Source organism: Hyla sarda, chromosome 1, assembly GCF_029499605.1.
Source record: "Hyla sarda isolate aHylSar1 chromosome 1, aHylSar1.hap1, whole genome shotgun sequence".
In the NCBI taxonomy this organism is placed as follows: Eukaryota; Metazoa; Chordata; class Amphibia; order Anura; family Hylidae; genus Hyla; species Hyla sarda.
This window is the reverse complement of record NC_079189.1, coordinates 182,400,343-182,427,477: the sequence shown is the minus strand read 5'-3', so window position 1 is coordinate 182,427,477 and position 27,135 is coordinate 182,400,343. Positions and strand designations below refer to the sequence as shown.

The following is a 27,135-nucleotide window of genomic DNA, read 5'->3' as shown; positions in this document are numbered from 1 at the left end:
GTATGTTATCACAGGTATCATTTTAATTGTATTGACCCAAAGAGTAAAGAACACATGTCACTTTTACTGTAAATTGTACGGCGTGAAAACGAAACCTTCCAAAATTAGCAAAATTGCGGTTTTCTTTTTAATTTCCCCACACAAATAGTATTTTTTTGGTTGCGCCATACATTTTATGGTAAAGTGAGTGATGGCATTACAACGGACAACTGGTCGTGCAATAAACAAGCCCTCATACTAGTCTGTGGATGAAAATATAAAAGAGTTATGTTTTTTGAAGGTGAGGAGGAAAAAATGAAAACGTAAAAATAAAATGTTCTTCATCCTTAACCCCTTAAGGACCGAGCCCTTTTTCACCTTAAGGACCAGAGCATTTTTTGCAATTCTGACCACTGTCACTTTAAACATTAATAACTCTGGAATGCTTTTAGTTATCATTCTGATTCCGAAATTGTTTTTTCGTGACATAATCTACTTTAACTTAGTGGTAAAATGTTGTGGTATCTTGCATCCTTTCTTGGTGAAAAATCCCCAAATTTGATGAAAAAAAGGAAAATTTAGCATTTTTCTAACTTTGAAGCTCTCTGCTTGTAAGGAAAATGGATATTCAAAATAATTTTTTTTTTGGTTCACATATACAATATGTCTACTTTATGTTTGCATCATAAAATTTATGAGTTTTTACTTTTGGAAGACACCAGAGGGCTTCAAAGTTCAGCAGCAATTTTGAAATTTTTCACAAAATTTTCAAACTCGCTATTTGTCATGGACCAGTTCAGGTTTGAAGTGGATTTGAAGGGTCTTCATATTAGAAATACCCCATAAAAGACCCCATTATAAAACCTACACCCCCCAAAGTATTCAAAATGACATTCAGTAAGTGTATTAAACCTTTAGGTGTTTCACAGGAATAGCAGCAAAGTGAAGGAGAAAATTCAAAATCTTCATTTTTTACATTCGCATGTTCTTGTAGACCCAATTTTTGAATTTTTCAAGGGGTAAAAAGGAGAAAATTTTTACTTGTATTTGAAACCCAATTTCTCTCGAGTAAGCACATACCTCATATGTCTATGTTAATTGTTCAACGGGTGCAGTAGAGGGCTCAGAAGGGAAGGAGCGACAAATGGTTTTTGGGGGGCATGTCACCTTTAGGAAGCCCCTATGGTGCCAGGACAGCAAAAAAAAAAACATGGCATACCATTTTGGAAACTAGACCCCTCAGGGAACGTAACAAGGGGTAAAGTGAACCTCAATACCCTACAGGTGTTTCACAACTTTTGCATATGTAAAAAAAATAAAAAAATTTTACCTAAAATGCTTGGTTTCCCAAAAATTTTACATTTTTAAAAAGGGTAATAGCAGAAAATACCCCCCAAAATTTGAAACCCAATTTCTCCCGATTCAGAAAACACCCCATATGGGGGTGAAAATTGCTCTGCTGGCGCACTACAGGTCTCAGAAGAGAAGGAGTCACATTTGGCTTTTTGAAAGCAAATTTTGCTCTGGGGGCATACCGCATTTAGGAAGCCCCTATGGTGCCAGAACAGCAAAAAAAGCCCACATGGCATACCATTTTGGAAACTAGACCCCTCGGGGAACGTAACAAGGGGTAATGTGAACCTTAATACCCTACAGGTGTTTCACGACTTTTGCATATGTGAAAAAAAATTCTTTTTTTACCTAAAATGCTTGGTTTCCCAAAATTTTTACATTTTTAAAAAGGGTAATAGTAGAAAACACCCCCCAAAATTGGAAGCCCAATTTCTCCCGATTCAGAAAACACCCCATATGGGGGTGAAAAGTGCTCTGCTGGCACACTACAGGTCTCAGAAGAGAAGGAGTCACATTTGGCTTTTTGAAAGCAAATTTTGCTCTGGGGGCATGCCGCATTTAGGAAGCCCCTATGGTGCCAGGACAGCAAAAAAAAAAAAACACATGGCATACCATTTTGGAAACTAGACCCCTCGGGGAACGTAACAAGGGGTTAAGTGAACCTTTATACCCCACAGGTGTTTCATGACTTTTGTGTATGTAAAAAAAAAATTTTTTTTTTACCTAAAATGCTTGTTTTCCCAAAAATTTTACATTTTTAAAAAGGGTAATAGCAGAAAATACCCCCAAAATTTGAAGCCCAATTTCTCCCGAGTACGGCGATACCCCATATGTGACCCTAAACTGTTGCCTTGAAATACGACAGGGCTCCAAAGTGAGAGCGCCATGCACATTTGAGGCCTAAATTAGGGACTTGCATAGGGGTGGACATAGGGGTATTCTACGCCAGTGATTCCCAAACAGGGGGCCTCCAGCTGTTGTAAAACTCCCAGCATGCCTAGACAGTCAGTGGCTATCTGGCAATACTGGGAGTAGTTGTTTTGCAACAGCTGGAGGCTCCGTTCTGGAAACAGTGGCGTACCAGACGTTTTTCATTTTTATTGGGGAGGGGGGCTGTGTAGGGGTATGTGTATATGTAGTGTTTTTTACTTTTTATTTTATTTTGTGTTAGTGTAGTGTAGTGTTTTTAGGGTACAGTCGCACGGCGGGGGTTCACAGTAGTTTCTCGCTGGCAGTTTGAGCAGCGGCAGAAAATTTGCCCAGCTCAAACTTGCACCCGGATACTTACTGTAATCCTCCGCCCATGTGAGTGTACCCTGTACGTTCACATGGGGGGGGGGGGGGAATACCTCCAGCTGTTGCAAAACTACAACTCCCAGCATGTACGGTCTATCAGTGCATGCTGGGAGTTTTAGTTTTGCAACAGCTGGAGACACACAGGTTGTGAAACACCGAGTTTGGTAACAAACTCAGTGTTTTGCAACCAGTGTGCCTTCAGCTGTTGCAAAAGCTACAACCCCCAGCATGTACAGACAGCGGAAGGGCATGCTGGGTCTTGTAGTTATGCAACAGCCGGAGGCATACTACATTGCTGGGGATGCTGGGGATTGTAGTTATGCAACAGCTGGAGACACACTGGTTTGCTACTTAACTCAGTGTGCCTTCAGCTGTTGCAAAACTACAACTCTCAGCAGTCACCGACAGCCAACGGGCATGCTGGGAGTTGTAGTTATGCAACCACCAGATGCACCACTACAACTCCCAGCATGCACTTTAGTTGATTGTGCAAGCTGGGAGTTGTAGTTATACAACAGCTGAAGGTACACTTTTCCATAGAAAGAATGTGCCTCCAGCTGTTGCAAAACTACAAGTCCCAGCATGCCCATATGGTGGTCTGCCTCCTGCTGTTGCATAACTACAGCTCCCAGCATGCCATTTTTGCATGCTGGGAGCTGTTGCTAAGCAACAGCAGGAGGCTGTCACTCACCTCCTGCTGCTGCTCCACGATGCCGCCGCACAGGTCAGTCCCTCGCCGCCGCCGTCGCTCCTGGGGCCCCAATCCCAACAGGGACGCCGGGGATCGGTGTCCCCAGCACCGGGGGTCGTCTTCCCGCACCCGCTCACGTCCTCCGGAAGAGGGGCAGAGCGGGTTGCGGGAGTTACACCCGCAGCAGGCGCCCTGATTGGTCGGCCGGGAATCCGGCCGACGAATCAGGGCGATCGTGAGGTGGCACGAGTGCCACCTCACCCCTGCTGGCTCTGGCTGTTCGGGGCCGTCTCTGATGGCCCCGATCAGCCAGTAATTCCGGGTCATCGGGTCACTGGAGACCCGATTGACCCGGAATCCGCCGCAGATCGCTGGACTGAATTGTCCAGCGATCTGCGGCAATCGCCGACATGGGGGGACATAATGCCCCCCTGGGCGATATGCCGGGATGCCTGCTGAACGATTTCAGCAGGCATCCGGCCCCGGCTCCCCTCCGGCTAGCGGCGGGGGCCGGAAAAGCTCAGGGCGTATCCATACGCCCTCGGTCCTTAAGGACTTGGAAACGGGGGCGTATGGATACGCCCTATGTCCTTAAGGGGTTAAAGGGGTACTCCGGGGAAAACCTTTTTTCTTTTAAATCAACTGGTGGCAGAAAGTTAAACACATTTGTAAATTACTTCTATTAAAAAATCTTAATCCTTCCAGTACTTATTAGCTGCTGAATGCAACAGAGGAAATTCCTTTCTTTTTGGAACACTGATGACATCACAAACACAGTGCTCTCTGCTGACATCTCTGTCCATTTTAGCAACCATGCATAGCAGATGTATTCTAAGGGCAGCATGGTGGCTCAGTGGTTAGCACTGCTGCCTTGCAGTGCTGGGGACTTGGGTTCAAATCCCACTGATAGCAGAGAGAACTGTACTCGTGATGTCATCAGAGAGCATTCCAAAAAGAAAAGAATTTCCTCTGTAGTATTCAGCAGCTAATAAGTACAGGAAGGATTAAGATTTTTTTAATAGAAGTAATTTACAAATATGTTTAAATTTCTGCCACCAGTTGATTTAAAAGAAAAAAGGTTTTCACCGGAGTACCCCTTTAAGGCCAAGATGGGCTGCGCCCTTAAGGGGTTAATGCTAATTTCAACTTTGATCTTGCAAAGTAAAGGGGTTATGAAAGTCTCGGGTGTACTGCTGATGCCTGCTCCTGTGTCTTTCAGGAATTACTTGGCTTACTGATGCTTCTGGGCTTGGGCCTTACATTTTTGGATGTCTACCACAAGATAAATACATTCTTAATAGAAATTTCAACTTTGATCTTTCAATGTAAGGGGTTATGAAACCCCTTTGTGTACTTCTGATGCCTGCTCCTGACTGTGTGTTTCAGGAACTACTTGGCTTATTGATGCTTCTGGGCTTGGGCCTTAAATTGGGATGTTTTGCACTAGCTTACATACATGCTTAATTGATATTTCAACATTGATCTTTCAATCTTAAGTGTTATGAAATCTTCTTGTGTACTGCTGATGCCTTTTCCTGACTGTGTCTTTCAGGAACTACTTGGATTACTCATGCTTCTGGGCTTAAGCCTTACATTTTTCGATTTTTGGAATAGATGCATACATGCTTAATTTAAATTTCAAAGTTTATGGTGCAATGTATGGTGATATTAAACCCTCTTGGGTTCTGTTTTTTTCAAATTTTCTGATATATTTCTCAGAAGTAAACTTGAATTTTCCAGATGGAACGCTTGTTGTGTGTGATTTTTTAATTAACATTTTCCCAAAATAATATGGTGAGGGATGAACTCTGCTTCTTTATGTCAGAACACATTACTTTAGAGAAGAATGTCTTTTTGTGGTCCACCGTTATGCATTATAGAGTCTTCTGGACTCTTGGATATGCACTTGTTCTAACACAAAGGTATTTCTTCAGACAGTACACCTTTTAATAAACACTGAAGTTAGCCTTTTTTTATTCAGTCTATTCTTTATTGTGGGAATCTCAATTTTGTGCAAGCCTTTATTTGATGGAAGTGGGCTACAGCTGACTGCTGAGTTACATAATTAAAATCCTTGAATTAATTACTTGTTGCTTATTTGGATGGACCTATTTCCTATGTGTGTGAGCCATAATGGCTTCCCATTGCTTCAGCCACCTCAAGGAAGTGCCATTCAGACACCGTATAGTCTAGAATCTGCTATCAGGTGATTTTGAGTTAAATAATTAAAATCCTCGAATTAATTGATATTTCAATCTTATTGCTTATTAAATCCCTTGGTGTACTGCAGATGCCTTTTCCTGACTGTTTTTTTTTAAACTAATTTCCTTAATGCTTCTTCTGGCCTTGGCCCTCAAATTTTGTGATATTTACCACTAGCTTAATTGAAATTTCAACATTGATCTTGCAATGTAAAGTGGTTATGAAACCCCCGGGTCTACTGCTGATGCCTGCGCCTGTGTTTTTCAGGAATTACTTGGCTTACTGATGCTACTGGGCTTGGGCCTTAAATTTTTGGATGGTATCACTACCTAACATGCATCTTCAATAGAGATTTCTAAGTTCACCTTTTAATTTTAGGGGTTGTGAACCCCTCTTGTGTACTCATGCTGCTTTCTGCTCCACTCTGTCAGTCCGTTGGTCCTGTAACAGTGTGCGACTCCGCCTCCACATCCTCCACTGTGTCCTAAGCCTCCACTGCCCGGACAAGTCTCAGTGGCCCTTCAGCATACCATGTGTGCAGGGCACAGCGGTGTCACGCTGTTCTTCACATGGTTTGCCTTGGCAAAAAGTCTTGGAAACAATGGCCGGTCAGGGCAATGGAGACGTTGCGCCTACATCTCACGGCCACATGAGCCCTGTGGGGGGTTGTTAGATTTGGTCCTTTGTACCCACACACTGGGGTCCGGGACACTCAAACTTTGATTTAAATTTCAATAAAAAAAAATCAGGCATTTCAACTGTCTCCTCATGCTTCTGCCAACTCCAGGCTGTGTCATTCAGGCAATATATGGTTTACTGATGCAGCTGCTGGGCCTGGGTCTGGAAAATTAAAATTTTATCATAGGTAGCACCCGCTATCCAAAATCTTCTTCTAAAATTGTTGTGTTTTATTTTAGGGATTGTGAAGACCTGGTGTGTACTCGTGCATCAGCTAACTCCAGGCTGTGTCATTCAGGCAATAAATGGTTTACTGATGCCGCTGCTGGGCCTGGGTCTGGGAAATTCAAATTTTATAATAGGTAGCACCCGCTATCCAAAATCTTCTTCAAAAATTTCTAAAATTATTGTGTTTTACTTTAGGGATTGTGAAGACCTGGTGTGTACTCATGCATCAGCCAACTCCAGGCTGTGTCATTCAGGCAATATATGGTTTACTGATGTCGCTGCTGGGCCTGGGTCTGGGAAATTAAAATGTTATCATAGGTAGCACCCGCTATCCAAAATGTTCAGTTTAAATTTCTAAATTCATCTTTTAGTCTTAGGGATTGTGAAGGCCTAGTGCCTACTCATGCTGCTGGCAACTCCGGGTTGTGCCATTCATCCACTATATGGTCTTCTCATGCTGCCAACACCTCCACGCTGTGCCATTCAGCCACTATATGGTGTCCTCATGCTGCCAACACCTCCATGCTGTGTCATTCAGCCACTATATGGTGTCCTCATGCTTCAGCCTCATCCAAGCTGTGTCATTCAGCCACTCTATGGTCTCCTCATTCTGCCAACACCTCCACGCTGTGCCATTCAGCAACTATATGGTCTCCTCATGCTGCCAACACCTCCACGCTGTGTCATTCAGCCACTATATGGTGTCCTCATGCTTCATCCTCATCCAAGCTGTGTCATTCAGCCACTCTATGGTCTCCTCATTCTGCCAACACCTCCACGCTGTGCCATTCAGCCACTATATGGTCTCCTCATGCTGCCAACACCTCCACGTTGTGTCATTCAGCCACTATATGGTCTCCTCACACTGATGCCACCTGCAGGCTCTGTCATTGTGTCGATCTGCGGCAGTGATTCTTTAAGTGATGCCGGTAATCTGCATGTTATTCTAATTAACAATATTTTTTCACTACCCCAGCACACTCCATATGTGTTTTGGAATACAGCAAAGTGTTCTATACCCCTATTGAGGCTGTCTGTAGGCTAGAAATATCCTTTTTTGATATAGATTCGCTGCAAAAAAATTCGGATCGAAACAAACTTTTTCGGAAAATTCGGCGAATCGGCCGAATCGAATTTTTTAAAAGTTCGGTCATCTCTAGATATCAGCAGGCATCCCGGTCCGGTCCCTGCCTGGCGAGCAGCAGGGGTCAGAAGAACGCAGGACGTATCCATACGCCCTGAGTCCTTAAGGACTCGGAAAAGGGGTGTATGCATACGCCCTGCGTCCTTAAGGCGATAAGCTCCGCCCACCACTCAAAATTTCATGTGAAAAGGGGAGAGCATAAAAAGAAGGCAGAGACAAGGAAAAAAGCTCATATCTGCATCATTTTTTAGAAGCAGTAAAATTAAGTTTAACAAAATATTACGTTTTCTGTGGAAAGTGAATCATGGTAAAACCTCTTTAGGTCATCCTCTTTAAATGTGCTTTGATAAAAAGTTATGGGAATTCCTTTATCTAGAGAGGTTTGGTTGTGTTCTTTAACAGAGTAAAAAGCCAAATCCTAGGACATTAGATCTGGCATTCATCCCACTGTAGCAAGAACAGAATCCTAGTGGGATTCAAAGTTAGTAAATCTGCAGCTGAGAGGAGGTGTTCATGTACACCCTGGGCAAATGACTTCACCATTAAGTAATAGGAGTACATTTAATATTATATCCATCATCATCTCATTTTCTCCAATTTATCATAGTAAATCAAAATGCTAAATAAGGACTTGATGAAACCATTTTTTTAATAAGTGAAAAATGTCTTGATTGGGACTTGAATTACAGTAGATATAGAATGACTACATGATGTTGGTTACTATGCTGAATAAATGTAAAGAAAATAAAATTTTCTGTAGTAAAGCATTAAAAGTGTCAAAGTATGAAATAAACACATGTATTATTTATTTATTTCTCATATTATCTAATACAGTGCCATCATATTCCACAGTTCTGTATGGTTTATGTTCCCAATGAGGTTTACGGTATAATTTCACGTACACACTGCTCCTCCCCGGAGCGCTCGCGGCGTTCTCCTCTCTGCAGCGCCCCGGTCAGACCCGCTGACCGGAAGCGCTGCACTGACACTGCCGGCGGGGATGCGATTCGCATAGCGGGACGCGCCCGCTCGCGGATCGCATCCCAATCTGCTTACCTGTCCCAGTCCCCGGCTGTCACGTCCTGGCACGCGTGGCTCCGCTCTCTAGGCCGCGTGCGCGCCAGCTCTCTAAGATTTAAAGGGCCAGTGCACCACTAATTGGTGCCTAGCCCAATCAAGTGTATTAGCTCCCACCTGCTCCACGCCTTTATAACCTCACTTCCCCTTCCCTGCATTGCAGGATCTTGCTGCCTTGTGCCAGTGAAAGCGTTTTGTGTATGTCCCAAGCCAGACCTTCTGCTGTTGCCCCTGACTACGACCCTTGCTGCCTGCCCTGACCTTCTACTACGTCCGACCTTGCTCTTGCCTTGTCCTTCTGTACCGTGCCTGTCCCAGCAGTCAGAGAGGTTGAGCCGTTACCGGTGGATACGACCTGGTTGCTACCGCCGCAGCAAGACCATCCCGCTTTGCGGCGGGCTCTGGTTAATACCAGTAGCAACTTAGAACCGGTCCAACGGTACGGTCCACGCCAATCCCTCTCTGACACAGAGGATCCACCTCCAGCCTGCCGGATCCTAACACACACACTAGGGACAGTTTTGCAATATGCCCTCTAGAGTGTAGAACAGTAAATAAGAGCACTAGAGATGAGCAATTTTTTTAAAAATTTGATACGGCCGGTGTGCCATATTCCCCCCCCCCCCCCCCCCAAAAAAAAAAATTTGTTTCGGTCTGAATTTATTTGCGGCGAATCGCTATTAAAAAAAAGGCTATTTCTGGCCTACAGAGAGCCTCAATAGGCGTTTTACCTTGCTGGGTTAGTGAAATAATACTGTAATTCAGTATGACATGCAGATAAGAGGCATCACTATTAGAATCACTGTCGCAGAGTGGCATAATGACAGAGCCTGGAAGTGGCTGAATGACCCAGCATGGAGGTGGCAATAGTCTGTCGAGACCATAGGGCCTCACAATTGAAAAGAGTAAAGATATTTTTTAACATTTAAATTGAAGATTTCAAATAGATGAGCCTAAAAAGTTTTATTTAATGTGTCAGCAGCATGAGGAGACCACATGGAGGTACAGTGACACAGCCTGGAGGTTGCAGCAGCAAGAGGAGACCATATAGTGGCTAAATGGCTAAATCTGTGTCAGGATCCGGACTGGAATGCAGAGAGGACACTGGAGGTGGATCCTCTGTGTCAGTGAGGTGATGGCGTGGGCCGTACCAGGGGAACGGAATCTAAGGGGTTACTGGTTTTCACCAGAGCCCGCCGCAAATGGATGGACTTGCAGCGGCAGGTGGCCCCCCAGGTCGTTCTACCCAATAGCGACTCAACCCCACTGACAGCTGAGACAGGCGCGGTACACAGGGACAAGGCAAGAGCAAGGTCGGACGTAGCAAAAGGTCAGGGCAGGCAGCAAAGGGTTGTAGTCAGGGGCAACGGCAAGGGTCTAGATACACAGGCTTGGGATACACAAAACGCTTTCTCAGGGCACTATGGCAACAAGATCCGGTGAGGACAGGAAGGGGAAGTGGGTTTAAATAGGAAATGGAGGTAATTGCACTTGATTGAGGCAGGCACCAATTAGTGGTGCACTGGCCCTTTAAATTTCAGAGAGGCGGCGGGCGCGCGCCCTAGAGAGCGGGGCTGCGCTCGCCGGGATGGGACGGAAGGAGGACGGGGCAGGTAAGCAGAACGGGATGTGACCCGCCGGGGGACTCAGAACAATGCTCCCGGTCAGCGAGTCTGACCAGGGCGCTGCTAACAGAAGAAGAACGCCACAAGCGCTTCGGGGAGGTGCAGGGACCAATAGCGACTCAACCCCACTGACAGCTGAGACAGGCGCGGTACACAGGGACAAGGCAAGAGCAAGGTCAGACATAGCAAAAGGTCAGGGCAGGCAGCAAAGGGTCGTAGTCAGGGGCAACGGCAAGGGTCTGGATACACAGGCTTGGGATACACAAAACGCTTTCTCAGGGCACTAGGGCAACAAGATCCGGCAAGTACAGGAAGGGGAAGTGGGTGTAAATAGGAAATGGAGGTAATTGCATTTGATTGGGCCAGGCACCAATTAGTGGTGCACTGGCCCTTTAAATTTCAGAGAGCCGGCGTGCGCGCCCTAGACAGCGCGCCGGGATGGGGAAGGAGGATGGGGCAGGTAAGCAGAACGGGATGCGACCCGCGGGCAGGCACGTCCTGCCGCGCAGATCGCATCCCCGCCGGGGGACTCAGAACAGCGCTCCCGGTCAGCGAGTCTGACCGGGGCACTGCTAACAGAAGAAGAACGCCGCAAGTGCTACGGGCAGGAGCAGGGACCCGGAACGCTCGGCGTAACAGCCTGGAGGTGACAGAAACACGAATAGACCATATAGTGGCTGAATGGCACAGCCTAGAGTTGGAGGCAGCAAGAGGAGACCATATAGTGGCTGAACGACATTGCCTAGAGGCAGCAACAGCATGAGGAGACCATATATAGTGGCTGAATGACCCAGCCTGGAGGTGGCAACAGTCTGTCGAGATCATAGGGCCCTACAATTGAAAAGATTAAAGATATATTTTAACATTTAAATTGAGGATTTTAAATAGATGAACCTAAAAAGTTTTATTTAATGTGCAAGCAGCAGGAGGAAACCACAGGGCGGTACAGTGACACAGCCTGGAGGAGGCAGCTGCCACACTGCCGAGTAGCTGATTTTCCCACCAACAGTCCGCACTGATTTATTGCTACTGCCCCTGACTGCAGGAACCCCTGTTTTACTAACTCCCGGGAAGGTTGGCTGCCGCGAAGCAGGTGGTCTACCCCGGGCATGTTTGGCTCCAGACTTTCCACTTCTGCCACCATGCTGACTGCCAACCATCCTGCCACCATGCTGGCTCACCGGAGGAACACCGGTGGATGTGGAACCGCTGGACTAGTGTGGCAGATGACTTGGCCTGTACCAGGGAGCGGAGTCTAAGGTGACTCTAGTTTTCACCAGAGCCCGCCGCAAAGCGGGATGGACTTGCTGTGGCAGGCGGCACCCAGGTCGCTACCCCTGGCATGGCTCGACGACACAGGCAGCTGAGGAGATGCAAGGCACAGGAGGGATAAGGCAGCTCATAGTCAGGATAGCAGAAGGTCAGGCCAGGTGGCACAGTAGCGTAGTCAGGACATAGCAGGAGGTCAGTAGGCAGGCGGCAGAGGAGCAAGGTCGGGTCACAGAGCAAAGGATCAGATACACGGATACAAGGAAACTCGGAGGAATGCTTTCTCTCAGGCACAAGGCAACAAAGATCAGGCAGGGAAGTGTGGGAGGAGGAGAAATTTATCAATGAGCCACAGGTGTACTACAATAATGGGCACACTGGCCATTTAAATCTTAAAGCTACGGCATGCGCGCGCACCCTAGGGAACGGGGACACGCGCACCGGAGCAGAAAGGCAGGGGGGGGGGGCAGGAGAAGTACCCTGTGAGTAACAGACTGGGATTCGCATGCGGGTGCGTCCCACAATGCAAATCCCAGCCCCGCCAGTAGGAGAAGGTAACGGGACCATGCGCTCACGGCCAGCGTGTGTGGCCGGATAACATAGCTCTGAGCCTCCAGCGCTGCGGAGAGCGGCAGGACCCCCGCGATCATGCATCTTTTCCCCTATCCTTTAGATAAGGGGCTGGAGTATCCCTTTAAGAAATGCAATGGAAAATGAGATTGTTGAATATTATAAACATTTATTCAGATAGGAACATCATTTAAGTAATAGAGCATGAAACATTCTTCAGAGACTATACGTGAAGTTTCGATCTCATTGAAGTAAACAGAGTTGCAATGTTTCTACAGCTATGTTTGCATACAGTACTATAACATCAGTAAATTATACTTGGCTATAGAAGAAAAAAAGAGAAGTCTTGATTGTTCCTTAGTTATTAGCATTGCTAGACTGTAATGCTTCTTCTGTAGAAAATTATTTCTAATGGCTGCCTAATTTTACTTGCAAAGAAAAAAAACTATGTTGAATCATATTCAAGAAAATTCCGCATGTAGTTACCCAGGGCTGACTTAGAAACAAATGGACTTTGAAAGTAAATTGAACAGTAAGTGAATTTTCCCAGCTTTCTGACTGATCATAGTTTTATTTATACAATGAACCTGTATAAACATGAGTAATGACTGCATTACCCTATACAGATCCTAAGTTACAGCCTCTATTAAAGTCCAAAGTTACAATGACAATTATTATAGCATCAGTGCTATGGTTGCTCAGCATCCTTTTCTGGCTCAGTGTCTGCTCATGATTTACATTCGAGGAGGCGAAGTCTTTGATCTGTGAAGTGATGTAGAAAATTAATCCACTGTTTCCGTTGACAACCATAAAAGCTTTGATTTTCTTTGTAGTCTAGCTTACACAAAATATATGCTGCATACACAAAATGGTATGATCTACTTTATTAGGACCATTGCATTTGCAATCCCCACCCTTAAAGGAGAACTCTGGCCAAAACTAACTCATCCCCTATTCACAGGATAGGGGATAAATAACTGATTGCGGGAGATGGGGGGGGGGGGGGTCCCAGCTCTTAGTGAGGAGCACATGCTGCAGACATTCATTTATATGAGAGCACAAAAGATACCTGAGTATCACTCAAGCATCTCCATAACCAGGGCCAGGGTCCATACAAAGCATACAACATGCAATCAGGATGCACTTAAAGGGGTATTCCAGGCAAAAACTTTTATATATATATATATATATATATATATATATATATATATATATATATATATATATCAACTGGCTCCGGAAAGTTAAACAGATTTGTAAATTACTTCTATTAAAAAATCTTAATCCTTTCAATAGTTATTAGTTTCTGAAGTTTTCTGTCTAACTGCTCAATGATGATGTCACATCCCGGGAGCAGTTAGACAGAAAAAAAACAACTCAACTTCAGAAGCTAATAACTATTGGAAGGATTAAGATTTTTTAATCGAAGTAATTTACAAATCTGTGAATTCGGGTAGAAAACAGACATGGTGCACATCTACAGTCTTGTATAATGATCTGATTGCTTCTCAGCATAATATCAAAAACAAACAGGTTGCTAGTATACATTTTTGACCAAAAAGTACAAGCCCACTCGCCACGTCAAGGCCACCTATTTAGAGTGGGTCCCTAAAGTCCCTAGCATGAAATGGCGTAGCACCGGGCGGCGACCACCACCGCCGCGACACCAGTGCCCACGGGGGGCGAAACGACCCACTGGCAGAGCAGCCCCAATGCCACTTAAACTAGTCTATGGGTCGCACATCCCCGCAGACACGGTTCCACGGCAGCAACGGACGCCGCACAGCACCACACCAGTGTGAACAAGGTGTAATAGCTCACTTACCATGCTCTCCCAGTCAGACTGTGAGGCTGCTAGGAAAGAAATGGCCCTTGTGTAGCTAACTACTACTTATATAGGGTTGGGCTGAGGGGGTGGGGAAGAGTGCAGCACATGTTTAAACAAAAAAAAAGGAGGGGATAGAAAACATAGTGTGAATTCGGGTAGAAAACAGAAATGGTGCACATCTACAATCTTGTATAATGATCTGATTGCTTCTCAATAATATCAAAAACTAACAGGTTGTTAGTATACATCTTAATCCTTCCAATAGTTATTAGGTTTTCTTCATCCTGTTATATTGTATGCCAGAGGATATATAGTGCATTTTTTATATTTTTACAAATTTTTTATTTGCATTTAATAAAATCTTATACTTATAGCATCCTATGTTATTTTATTCAAATATCATTATGTTCCTTTCGGGGTAGAATCCTTGAGGATTGGTTATACACTTTGTACAATTTCTTTTATAATTCCGGCCGTTGGGTTTCGGCTTATAACCAATTATATCCTCGGATTGTGTTTTGTGAGCTGCACACATTTCTCTATAATTTACAAATCTGTTTAACTTTCCGGAGCCAGTTGATATATAAAAAAAAGTTTTGGCCTGGAATACCCCTTTAACCCCTTAAGGACACATGACGTTCTCATACGTCTCCATTTCCGAGTCCTTAAGGACACATGATGTATGAGAACAGGTCAGTCCCTCGTCGTCGCCGCCGCTGCTCCTGGGGCCCCGATTCCAACATTGATGCCGGGGATCGGGGTCCCCAGCACCTGGGGTGCACGTATCGCACCCGCTCACGTCCTCCGGAAGAGGGGCGGAGCGGGTTGCGGGAGTGACATCCGCAGCAGGCGCCCTGATTGGTCGGCCGGGAATCCGGCCGACGAATCAGGGCGATCGTGAGGTGGCACCAGTGCCACCTCACCCCTGCTGGCTCTGACGGCCCCGATCAGCCAATATTTCCGGGTCACCGGGTCACTGGAGACCCGATTGACCCGGAATCCGCCGCAGATCGCTGGACTGAATTGTCCAGCGATCTGCGGCCATCGCCGACATGGGGGGTCATAATGACCCCCCCTGGGTGATATGCCACGATGCCTGCTGAACGATTTCAGCAGGCATCGGGCACCGGCTCCGCTCCTTATGGTTGCGGGGGGCCGGTAAAACACATTTGGCTTTTTGAAAGTGAATTTTGCTCTGGGGGCATGCCGCATTTAGGAAGCCCCTATGGTGCGGCATGCCCCCAGAGCAAAATTCGCTTTCAAAAAGCCAAATGTGACTCCTTCTCTTCTGAGACCTGTAGTGCGCCAGCAGTGCACTTTTCACCGTCATATGGGGTGTTTTCTGAATCGGGAGAAATTGGACTTCAAATTTTGGGGGGTATTTTCCACTATTACCCTTTTTAAAAATGTAAACATTTTGGGAAAACAAGCATTTTAGGTAAAAAAAAAAAATTTTTTTACATATGCAAAAGTCGTGAAACACCTGTAGGGCATTAAGGTTCACGTTACCCCTTGTTACATTCCCTGGGGGGTCTAGTTTCCAAAATGGTATGCCATGTGTTTTTTTTTTGCTGTTCTGGCACCATAGGGGCTTCCTAAATGCGGCATGCCCCCAGAGCAAAATTTGCTTTCAAAAAGCCAAATGTGACTCCTTCTCTTCTGAGACCTGTAGTGCGCCAGCAGAGCACTTTTCACCCCCCATGCGAGGTGTTTTTTGTATCGGGAGAAATTGGGCTTCAAATTTTGGGGGGTATTTTCTGATATTACACTTTTTAAAAATGTAAAATTTTTGGGAAACCAAGCATTTTAGGTAAAAAATATATATATTTTTTTTACATATGCAAAAGTCGTGAATCATCTGTAGGGTATTAAGGTTCACTTTACCCCTTGTTACGTTCCCTGAGGGGTCTAGTTTCCAAAATGGTATGCCATGTGTTTTTTTTTGCTGTCCTGGCACCATAGGGGCTTCCTAAATGCGGCATGCCCCCCAAAAACCATTTGTCGCTCCTTCCCTTCTGAGCCCTCTACTGCGCCCGCCGAACAATTAACATAGACATATGAGGTATGTGCTTACTCGAGAGAAATTGGGTTTCAAATACAAGTAAAAATTTTCTCCTTTTTACCCCTTGCAAAAATTCAAAAATTGGGTCTACAAGAACATGCGAGTGTAAAAAATGAAGATTTTGAATTTTCTCCTTCACTTTGCTGCTATTCCTGTGAAACACCTAAAGAGTTAATACACTTACTGAATGTCATTTTGAATACTTTGGGGGGTGTAGGTTTTATAATGGGGTCTTTTATGGGGTATTTCTAATATGAAGACCCTTCAAATCCACTTCAAAACTGAACTGGTCCCTGAAAAATAGTGAGTTTGAAAATTTTGTGAAAAATTTCAAAATTGCTGCTGAACTTTGAAGCCCTCTGGTGTCTTCCAAAAGTAAAAACTAATAGATTTTATGATGCAAACATAAAGTAGACATATTGTATATGTGAACCCAAAAAAAAATTATTTTGAATATCCATTTTCCTTACAAGCAGAGAGCTTCAAAGTTAGAAAAATGCAAAATTTTCATTTTTTTCATCAAATTTTGGGATTTTTCACCAAGAAAGGATGCAAGTTACCATAAAATTTTACCACTAAGTTAAAGTAGAATATGTCATGAAAAAACTATCTCGGAATCAGAATGATAACTAAAAGCATTCCAGAGTTATTAATGTTTAAAGTGACAGTGGTCAGAATTGCAAAAAACGCTCCGGTCCTTAAGGTATAAAATGGCCTGGTCCTTAAGGGGTTAAATTAACTGTTATCTTTTGCTATATATACAGTGTGGCTGAGGATCTCTGGGAGGCCATGCCCTGCACAGGTATTTCTTGTGTGGGGCACTAATCACTTTGCTTAGATCTGCTCTGCACCCCTGTGGCTGCAAGGCCACTACTTACCTGTGTCAGATTTTTCAACCACTCTTGGCTAAGAACAGGTGGTCTGCACAACACCCAACACTCTGTGTAACAAGAGTACAGTGGTCAACACAATTCAAGTTCAAGTCCATCATATAAAGAGATACCGTCTATTTAAATTGCCACAGCAGCAACACAGTAGTATAACTGCAACGACAACTTTACACAGATTATCATTATCTTCATACTGGTAATTTTTGGCTTTTAAAGCACAGTGCCTCTCCCTAGGCGTCAGATCAGCCAGTCTCTCCCTGTCTGAAAGTCTCTAGGTAGCTTGTTCTCCACTTTCCAGTACCTTGCTAAATCCGGGCTGGTGCATGAATGATCCCTGGATCTTTGTGCGGCCCTTTGCGGGAATCAGCTGTTGTACACACATTCCCTGTAACACAGGGAGGTGTATGTCTGTTGGCTGATGTATGGCTGTATAGCAGGTCAAATCGACATGATAAGCAAATGGTAACTCCTCAGCTGATCGCTGCCATTATTACACAGGGGGATACTGACCTGTTTGGCCATTGGCCATAATCAAATCATCTGATAGTACACCAAGAATATAAAACATATGACATTATGCTTGGGTGAAATTAAAAGACTATGATAATAGTATATGTGTCACGATGCCGGCTGGCAGGTAGTGGATCCTCTGTGCCAGAGAGGGATTGGCGTGGACCGTGCTAGTGGACCGGTTCTAAGCCACTACTGGTTTTCACCAGAGCCCGCCGCAAAGCGGGATGGTCTTGCTGCGGCGGTAGTGACCAGGTCGTATCCACTAGCAACGGCTCACCTCTCTGGCTGCTGAAGATAGGCGCGGTACAAGGGAGTAGGCAAAAGCAAGGTCGGACGTAGCAGAAGGTCGGGGCAGGCAGCAAGGATCGTAGTCAGGGGCAACGGCAGAAGGTCTGGAAACACAGGCAAGGAACACACAAGGAACGCTTTCACTGGCACTAAGGCAACAAGATCCGGCAAGGGAGTGCAGGGGAAGTGAGGTGATATAGGGAAGTGCACAGGTGAACACACTAATTGGAACCACTGCGCCAATCAGCGGCGCAGTGGCCCTTTAAATCGCAGAGACCCGGCGCGCGCGCGCCCTAGGGAGCGGGGCCGCGCGCGCCGGGACAGAACAGACGGAGAGCGGGTCAGGTAGGGGAGCCGGGGTGCGCATCGCGAGCGGGCGCTACCCGCATCGCGAATCGCATCCCGGCTGGCAGCGGAATCGCAGCGCCCCGGGTCAGAGGACGTGACCGGAGCGCTGCCGCGGGGAGAGTGAAGCGAGCGCTCCGGGGAGGAGCGGGGACCCGGAGCGCTCGGCGTAACAGTACCCCCCCCCTTGGGTCTCCCCCTCTTCTTAGAGCCTGAGAACCTGAGGAGCAGACTTTTGTCCAGGATGTTGTCCTCAGGTTCCCAGGATCTCTCTTCAGGACCACAACCCTCCCAGTCCACTAAAAAAAAAATTTTCCCTCTGACCTTTTTGGCAGCTAAAATTTCTTTGACCGAGAAGATGTCCGAGGAGCCGGAAACAGGAGTGGGAGGAACAGATTTGGGAGAAAAACGGTTGAGGATGAGTGGTTTGAGAAGAGAGACGTGAAAGGCATTAGGGATACGAAGAGAGGGAGGAAGAAGAAGTTTATAAGAGACAGGATTAATTTGACACAAAATTTTGAAAGGACCAAGATAGCGTGGTCCCAACTTGTAGCTAGGGACACGGAAGCGGACATATTTAGCGGAGAGCCATACCTTGTCTCCAGGGGAAAAAACGGGGGGAGCTCTTCTTTTCTTATCCGCGAACTTCTTCATGCGTGATGAAGCCTGTAAGAGAGAATTTTGGGTCTCTCTCCGTATGATGGAAAGGTCACGAGAAATTTCATCCACAGCGGGCAGACCAGAGGGCAAGGGAGTAGGGAGGGGGGGAAGAGGGTGACGGCCGTACACCACGAAAAATGGGGATTTGGAGGAAGACTCAGAGACCCTGAAGTTATACGAGAATTCGGCCCATGGGAGGAGATCTGCCCAGTCATCCTGGCGGGAGGAAACAAAATGTCGCAAATAATCACCCAAGATCTGGTTAATCCTTTCTACTTGTCCATTGGACTGGGGATGATATGCAGAAGAAAAATTTAATTTAATCTTGAGTTGTTTACAGAGAGCCCTCCAGAATTTAGACACGAATTGGACGCCTCTATCCGAGAAAATCTGCGTAGGCAACCCGTGAAGACGAAAAATGTGTACAAAAAATTGTTTAGCCAACTGAGGCGCAGAAGGAAGACCAGGAAGAGGGATGAAATGTGCCATTTTGGAGAATCGATCAACGACCACCCAAATAACAGTGTTGCCACGGGAAGGGGGTAAATCAGTAATAAAATCCATACCAATCAGAGACCAAGGCTGTTCGGGGACAGGCAGAGGATGAAGAAAACCAGCGGGCTTCTGGCGAGGAGTCTTATCCCGGGCACAGATAGTGCAGGCTCGCACAAAGTCCACAACGTCCGTCTCCAGAGTCGGCCACCAATAGAAGCGGGAGATGAGTTGCACAGATTTCTTGATACCCGCATGACCTGCGAGATGGGAGGAGTGACCCCATTTGAGGATTCCGAGGCGTTGGCGAGGAGAAACAAAAGTCTTTCCTGGAGGAGTCTGCCTGATGGAGGCAGGAGAAGTGGAGATCAGGCAGTCAGGTGGAATGATGTGTTGCGGAGAGAGTTCAACTTCTGAGGCATCCGAGGAACGAGAGAGAGCATCGGCCCTAATGTTCTTATCGGCAGGACGAAAGTGAATCTCAAAATTAAATCGGGCAAAGAACAGAGACCACCGGGCCTGGCGAGGATTCAGCCGTTGGGCAGACTGGAGGTAGGAGAGGTTCTTGTGGTCGGTGTAGATAATAACAGGAGAACTTGATCCCTCCAGCAGATGCCTCCATTCCTCAAGTGCTAATTTAATGGCTAGAAGCTCTCGATCCCCGATGGAGTAGTTCCTCTCCGCTGGAGAGAAGGTCCTAGAGAAAAAACCACAAGTGACAGCATGCCCGGAAGAATTTTTTTGTAGAAGAACAGCTCCAGCTCCCACTGAGGAGGCATCAACCTCCAATAGGAAGGGTTTGGAAGGGTCAGGTCTGGAGAGGACGGGAGCCGAAGAAAAGGCAGACTTGAGTCGTTTAAAGGCGTCTTCTGCTTGAGGAGGCCAGGACTTGGGATCAGCATTTTTTTTGGTTAAAGCCACGATAGGAGCCACAATGGTAGAAAAATGTGGAATAAATTGCCTGTAATAATTGGCGAACCCCAAAAAGCGTTGGATAGCACGGAGTCCGGAGGGGCGTGGCCAATCTAAGACGGCAGAGAGTTTGTCTGGATCCATCTGTAGTCCCTGGCCAGAGACCAAATATCCTAGAAAAGGAAGAGATTGGCATTCAAACAGACATTTCTCAATTTTGGCATAGAGTTGGTTGTCACGAAGTCTCTGAAGAACCATACGGACATGCTGGCGGTGTTCTTCTAGATTGGCAGAAAAAATTAGGATATCGTCCAGATATACAACAACACAGGAGTATAATAGATCACGAAAAATTTCATTGACAAAGTCTTGGAAGACGGCAGGGGCGTTGCACAGTCCAAAGGGCATGACCAGATACTCAAAGTGTCCATCTCTGGTGTTAAATGCCGTTTTCCACTCGTCCCCCTCTCTGATGCGGATGAGGTTATAGGCGCCTCTTAAGTCCAATTTAGTGAAGATGTGGGCACCTTGGAGGCGATCAAAGAGTTCAGAGATGAGGGGTAAGGGGTAGCGGTTCTTAACCGTGATTTTATTAAGACCGCGGTAGTCAATGCAAGGACGTAGGGAGCCATCTTTTTTGGACACAAAGAAAAATCCGGCTCCGGCAGGAGAGGAGGATTTATGGATAAAGCCCTTTTTTAGATTCTCCTGGACGTATTCGGACATGGCAAGAGTCTCTGGGGCAGAGAGAGGATAAATTCTGCCCCGGGGTGGAGTAGTGCCCGGGAGGAGGTCGATAGGGCAATCATAAGGCCTGTGAGGAGGTAGAGTCTCAGCTTGTTTTTTGCAGAAAACATCCGCGAAGTCCATATAGGCCTTAGGGAGACCGGTTACTGGAGGAACCACAGAGTTACGGCAAGGGTTACTGGGAACCGGTTTTAGACAGTTCTTGGAACAAGAGGACCCCCAACTCTTGATCTCCCCAGTGGACCAATCCAGGGTAGGGGAATGAAGTTGAAGCCAGGGAAGTCCAAGGAGAATTTCCGAGGTGCAATTGGGGAGGACCAAAAGTTCAATCCTCTCATGATGAGATCCGATGCTCATAAGAAGGGGCTCCGTGCGGAAACGTATGGTACAGTCCAATCTTTCATTATTTACACAATTGATGTAGAGGGGTCTGGCGAGACTGGTCACCGGGATGTTGAACCTGTTAACGAGTGAGGCCAAAATAAAATTTCCTGCAGATCCAGAGTCCAAGAAGGCCACTGTAGAGAAGGAGAAGGCAGAGGCAGACATCCGCACAGGCACAGTAAGACGTGGAGAAGCAGAGTAGACATCAAGGACTGTCTCATCTTTGTGCGGAGTCAGCGTACGTCTTTCCAGGCGGGGAGGACGGATAGGACAATCTCTCAGGAAGTGTTCGGTACTAGCACAGTACAGGCAGAGGTTCTCCATACGGCGTCGTGTCCTCTCTTGAGGTGTCAGGCGAGACCGGTCGACCTGCATAGCCTCCACGGCGGGAGGCACAGGAACAGATTGCAGGGGACCAGAGGAGAGAGGAGCCGAGGAGAAGAAACGCCTCGTGCGAACAGAGTCCATATCTTGGCGGAGTTCCTGACGCCTTTCGGAAAAACGCATGTCAATGCGAGTGGCTAGGTGAATAAGTTCATGTAGATTAGCAGGAATTTCTCGTGCGGCCAGAACATCTTTAATGTTGCTGGATAGGCCTTTTTTGAAGGTCGCGCAGAGGGCCTCATTATTCCAGGACAATTCTGAAGCAAGAGTACGGAATTGTACGGCATACTCGCCAACGGAAGAATTACCCTGGACCAGGTTCAACAGGGCAGTCTCAGCAGAAGAGGCTTGGGCAGGTTCCTCAAAGACACTTCGGATTTCCGAGAAGAAGGAGTGTACAGAGGCAGTGAGGGGGTCATTGCGGTCCCAGAGCGGTGTGGCCCATGACAGGGCTTTTCCGGACAGAAGGCTGACTACGAAAGCCACCTTAGACCTTTCAGTGGGAAACAGGTCCGACATCATCTCCAGATGCAGGGAACATTGGGAAAGAAAGCCACGGCAAAACTTAGAGTCCCCATCAAATTTATCCGGCAAGGATAAGCGTATCCCAGGAGCGGCCACTCGCTGCGGAGGAGGTGCAGGAGCTGGCGGAGGAGATGACTGCTGAAGCTGTGGTAGTAACTGTTGTAGCATAACGGTCAGTTGAGACAGCTGTTGGCCTTGTTGCGCTATCTGTTGTGACTGCTGGGCGACCACCGTGGTGAGGTCAGCGACAACTGGCAGAGGAACTTCAGCGGGATCCATGGCCGGATCTACTGTCACGATGCCGGCTGGCAGGTAGTGGATCCTCTGTGCCAGAGAGGGATTGGCGTGGACCGTGCTAGTGGACCGGTTCTAAGCCACTACTGGTTTTCACCAGAGCCCGCCGCAAAGCGGGATGGTCTTGCTGCGGCGGTAGTGACCAGGTCGTATCCACTAGCAACGGCTCACCTCTCTGGCTGCTGAAGATAGGCGCGGTACAAGGGAGTAGGCAAAAGCAAGGTCGGACGTAGCAGAAGGTCGGGGCAGGCAGCAAGGATCGTAGTCAGGGGCAACGGCAGAAGGTCTGGAAACACAGGCAAGGAACACACAAGGAACGCTTTCACTGGCACTAAGGCAACAAGATCCGGCAAGGGAGTGCAGGGGAAGTGAGGTGATATAGGGAAGTGCACAGGTGAACACACTAATTGGAACCACTGCGCCAATCAGCGGCGCAGTGGCCCTTTAAATCGCAGAGACCCGGCGCGCGCGCGCCCTAGGGAGCGGGGCCGCGCGCGCCGGGACAGAACAGACGGAGAGCGGGTCAGGTAGGGGAGCCGGGGTGCGCATCGCGAGCGGGCGCTACCCGCATCGCGAATCGCATCCCGGCTGGCAGCGGAATCGCAGCGCCCCGGGTCAGAGGACGTGACCGGAGCGCTGCCGCGGGGAGAGTGAAGCGAGCGCTCCGGGGAGGAGCGGGGACCCGGAGCGCTCGGCGTAACAATATGTTTGCTGACATAAGTAGTTTACTGGCCATTTTCTTATACAAAAAGGAAAAGACTGATATTTGTTGTCCTTCTACTCCAATGTATCCATATATTTCTAATGCTTACACAAGCTTGTGGGTCTACATTCCTTTTAGATTAGTAGGCCCTGGAGATGTTCAGACCTTATGACCTCTTACTACTCAAAAGATAAGAAGAGGTCAACACATGTGGACCAGTAGATAAAATATCAAGACCATGTGCTTTGGCGTTCAGGGGTTGTATGACTAATAACACAGTTTAAAAAAGAATTCCAGCTGTGGAAATGAACTGTTTCCTGTGGGAATTTAAGAAATATATCTACAGACATCTAGGTCACCTTAATTCAAAAAGTATATTGTCTACAGAATGGCAAAGAGTTAAATATAAATATAAAGTGCTATGAACCAAAGATAGATAGATAGATAGATAGATGGACTTGGATGTGGTCGACACCACACATAGAATAAATTAGGTCTCCCAAAGTATTAATACAGAAAGCAAAATATATCGGGAACCTTTTGTAAAACTTCACTTTTAATTTGTCCTTTTTAAAAAAAAATTTTTTGTGGAAATAGATTATCAAAACACGTATACACTCCGACCACCACCAGTGCTCTTGAGCGCAGCAAAGTCCCCTTATATTGCACTGTGATTCCACAACTGTAAACATGACTGTTGTGGCACAGATTACACAGCAGCATTCAATATTACAACATATTATTGCACATATATCCGTACCTTTGGTTTGCCTTGCTTGTGTGGGGATACAAAATACAAAAGTACAAAAATATATAAATACTTTTGGAGTGCATACATGTTTTGATGATCTATTTCAACAAAAATTTAATTTTTTTTTAAAAAGGACATATTAAAAGTGAAGTTTTACTAAAGGTTCCCAGTATATTTTGCTTTCTATCTATCTATATCAATATAGATAGATATAGATAGATAGATATAATGTAATATAGATGTTTAATTTTATATTTATTTTACTTTATTACAATAACTAAATATCATTTTTATGTCTTTTAGGTATCAGATTCACACAGGTCTTCAACATTCCATAATACGACCATCCCAGCCAAACTGTTTGCCACTGGACAATTTGACATTACCACAGAAGTTAAAGAGTATTGGTTATGCAACGCACATGGTTGGAAAATGGCACCTGGGGTTTTATCGCAAGGAATGCATGCCAACACATAGAGGGTTTGATTCTTTCTTTGGATCACTTTTGGGAAGTGGTGATTACTACAACCATTATAAATGTGACAGCCCAGGGACATGTGGATATGACTTGTATGAAAATGATAATGCAGCGTGGGACCATGACCATGGTATTTATTCTACAGAGATGTACACTCAAAGAGTACAAAATATTTTGGCCAGCCACAATCCAAAAAAGCCTATATTCCTTTATATTGCTTACCAAGCTGTACATTCTCCTTTACAAGCTCCAGGAAATTATTTAGAGAACTATAAGTCAATTACAAATGTCAATAGACGAAGATATGCCGCCATGTTGTCATGTTTAGATGAAGCTGTTAACAACATCACAGTGGCACTACAGGAGTATGGCTTCTATGAGAATAGTGTTATAATTTATTCCTCAGACAATGGTGGACAACCAATGGCAGGAGGAAACAACTGGCCTCTCCGTGGAAGCAAGGGAACATATTGGGAAGGCGGTATACGTGCTATTGGGTTTGTCCATAGCCCATTTTTAAAAATCAAGGGCCACATCTGTAAAGAATTAATCCACATAACAGACTGGTTTCCAACACTAGTTACTTTGGCAGGTGGAGAAATAGAAGAAGACATGAAACTAGATGGTTATGACATATGGGAGACAATAAGTGAAGGCAAACGTTCTCCAAGAATTGACATCCTACATAATATTGATCCTATGTATATCAAAGCAAGAAATGGCTCCTGGACTGCTGGTTTTGGTATTTGGAATACTGCTGTTCAATCTGCTATTAGAGTAAACCAGTGGAAACTGCTAACAGGAAATCCTGGTAATGGAGACTGGGTGCCTCCGCAAGGTTTCAGCAACATTGGACTTAGTCGATGGCACAATGAGCGGGTGTCTCTCACAAGTGGAAAATCTTTGTGGCTTTTTAACATAACAGCTGACCCATATGAAAGAGTTGACTTATCTGAAAGGTACCCAGATATTGTGAAACAGTTGCTTAGAAGACTTGCACAGTTCAACAAATCTGCAGTGCCAGTGAGATACCCTCCAAAGGATCCAAGAAGCAATCCTAAACTGAATGGAGGCGTTTGGGGTCCTTGGTACAAGGAAAGTAAGAAAAAGAAGAACTCTAGTAAAAAATCTAAGAGAAAAAAGGACAAAAAGAATGCTAAACATCGGAAACAACAGTATTCTGGTTGTCATCCATCCTTATCCAATTCATAAAACTCAGATCAATTACAAGACAATTTGTGGTCTACTAAATCACAAAACAACTGCCATGTCTTATGGACTAAACACACTGAAAGTGCAGCATTATATAATGTAGCAACATTGTGCAATATACATGGGTGTGTTCCATTGTTGTTGTTCATTGCGACATCTTTACAGATATTTTCAAGATGTATGTTCTTGGTGTTAGACTTTTACATTTAGGGTTTGTTGTGAAAGACCATTGTGTGATTCAAGCTACAATACTGAACCAAAGTTGAGCCCTCTATAAGTATTCAACATACTAATATGATCAATGTTATAAATATGCAATGAGAAGTTATGAAGTTTCCTTGAAAATAGAAACTAATCCAGGAGCCCTCAAATTAATCTAAATGTCGAGGCATTTCATAAAATTAATATATTTAAAGATTCTTCCTAGTATCTCTGGAGACAATTATGGTGCAGAAATTTATTCTGTTTGGATCTGTTCAGTTAGAAGAATATAATTAGACTACAGATGAGCAAAACTTTCATGATTTACTTCCCCAGTGATTCTCTGACCAGCATATTTCCCATTACTGAGCCTTAATTCTCATATAAGAAAATAGGACGGGGTGGAAGAAGCATTAGGCCACCATCACACATGGAAGTTTGTTTGTTTGTTTTTATTTGTTTGTTTGCTTTTTTGTTTAACTGCCACTGCAGTTTTCAAGCCAAAAGTGGAACTAGATTCTAAAGAAATGGGGAATATAAAGGAAGGATTTTTTGCACTCTTTCTTGCTCGATCCACTTCTGATTTTGGCTCAAAAACTTCTGTGTCTAATGACAGCCTTTAATGGGTTGTCTGGCAATCTGAATAAAAAAGAAAAAAGAAAAAAAGAAAAGAAAAAAAATTGTGGATAATATCACAAAAAAAAAAAAAATCATACTTCCCATATCAGTGCCTTCTAGATACACTGCATGTCTGTACTACCTGCCCTTTCTTGACACAGGCCTTGTGACTGCTACAGCCAGTCTTGCAGATTCCATAATCATGTACAAAATTTATTGACAGTTTTCCTAAATTGTCAATATCATTTTGTCTAATCTTGTTCTTACCTAAAATGTCTAATTACTTTTTGCATTTCATAACTTGTCAGAAATATGTTTCTGAAGAATTTTAACAAAATCATTTTAATTTGGTTTATTTTACTGTAAAATGTCTTCTGCATCTCTCAACACTTCTACAAAACAAGGCTGACCACAAGGAAGCTCGAAGTTTGTGGCTTTACCAACTTTAATCAATTTAATAGACACTACATTACTGAAAGGGATTGTTCCACCAATAAAATATTGTTAATTTAGTTTGTATGAAAATTTTTATTTTTGTAATTGACCTTATGACAAATATATTATTAGCAACCTGTCCTTTTAAATTTTTTAAAATGTGACCCCTCTAGTTCAAATGATAAATAGTACAATATGCATGTCCCACCTTACAGTGCTAGGCAGTCAATAGAAGAAAAAAAAACCTTCTCTGCATGTCCATTGAATAAGCCAAATGTGCATAGTGTGGCACTCAGAACCT

General features: G+C 45.2%; 1 protein-coding gene and 1 long non-coding RNA gene across 3 annotated transcripts in view; one reads left to right on the top strand and one right to left on the bottom strand.

Moving 5' to 3' along the window:
• ARSJ (arylsulfatase family member J) overlaps positions 1-27,034 on the top strand; it is a 139,448-nt gene extending 112,414 nt beyond the window's left edge. The window contains exon 2 of one of the 2 annotated variants that reach the window (XM_056565434.1): positions 24,194-27,034. In XM_056565434.1, coding sequence (XP_056421409.1) covers positions 24,194-25,580 — 1,387 coding nt within the window. In that variant the 3' untranslated portion in view covers positions 25,581-27,034. The remainder of the gene's footprint in view (positions 1-24,193) is intronic. The other variant, XM_056565428.1, reaches the window with a different exon arrangement.
• Positions 26,298-27,135, bottom strand: part of LOC130361859 (uncharacterized) — a 30,698-nt gene continuing 29,860 nt past the window's right edge. The window contains exons 4-5 of the long non-coding RNA XR_008891181.1: positions 27,043-27,133; positions 26,298-26,420 (exon numbers count right to left, since the gene is read on the bottom strand). This is a non-coding gene — a long non-coding RNA (uncharacterized LOC130361859). The remainder of the gene's footprint in view (positions 26,421-27,042; positions 27,134-27,135) is intronic.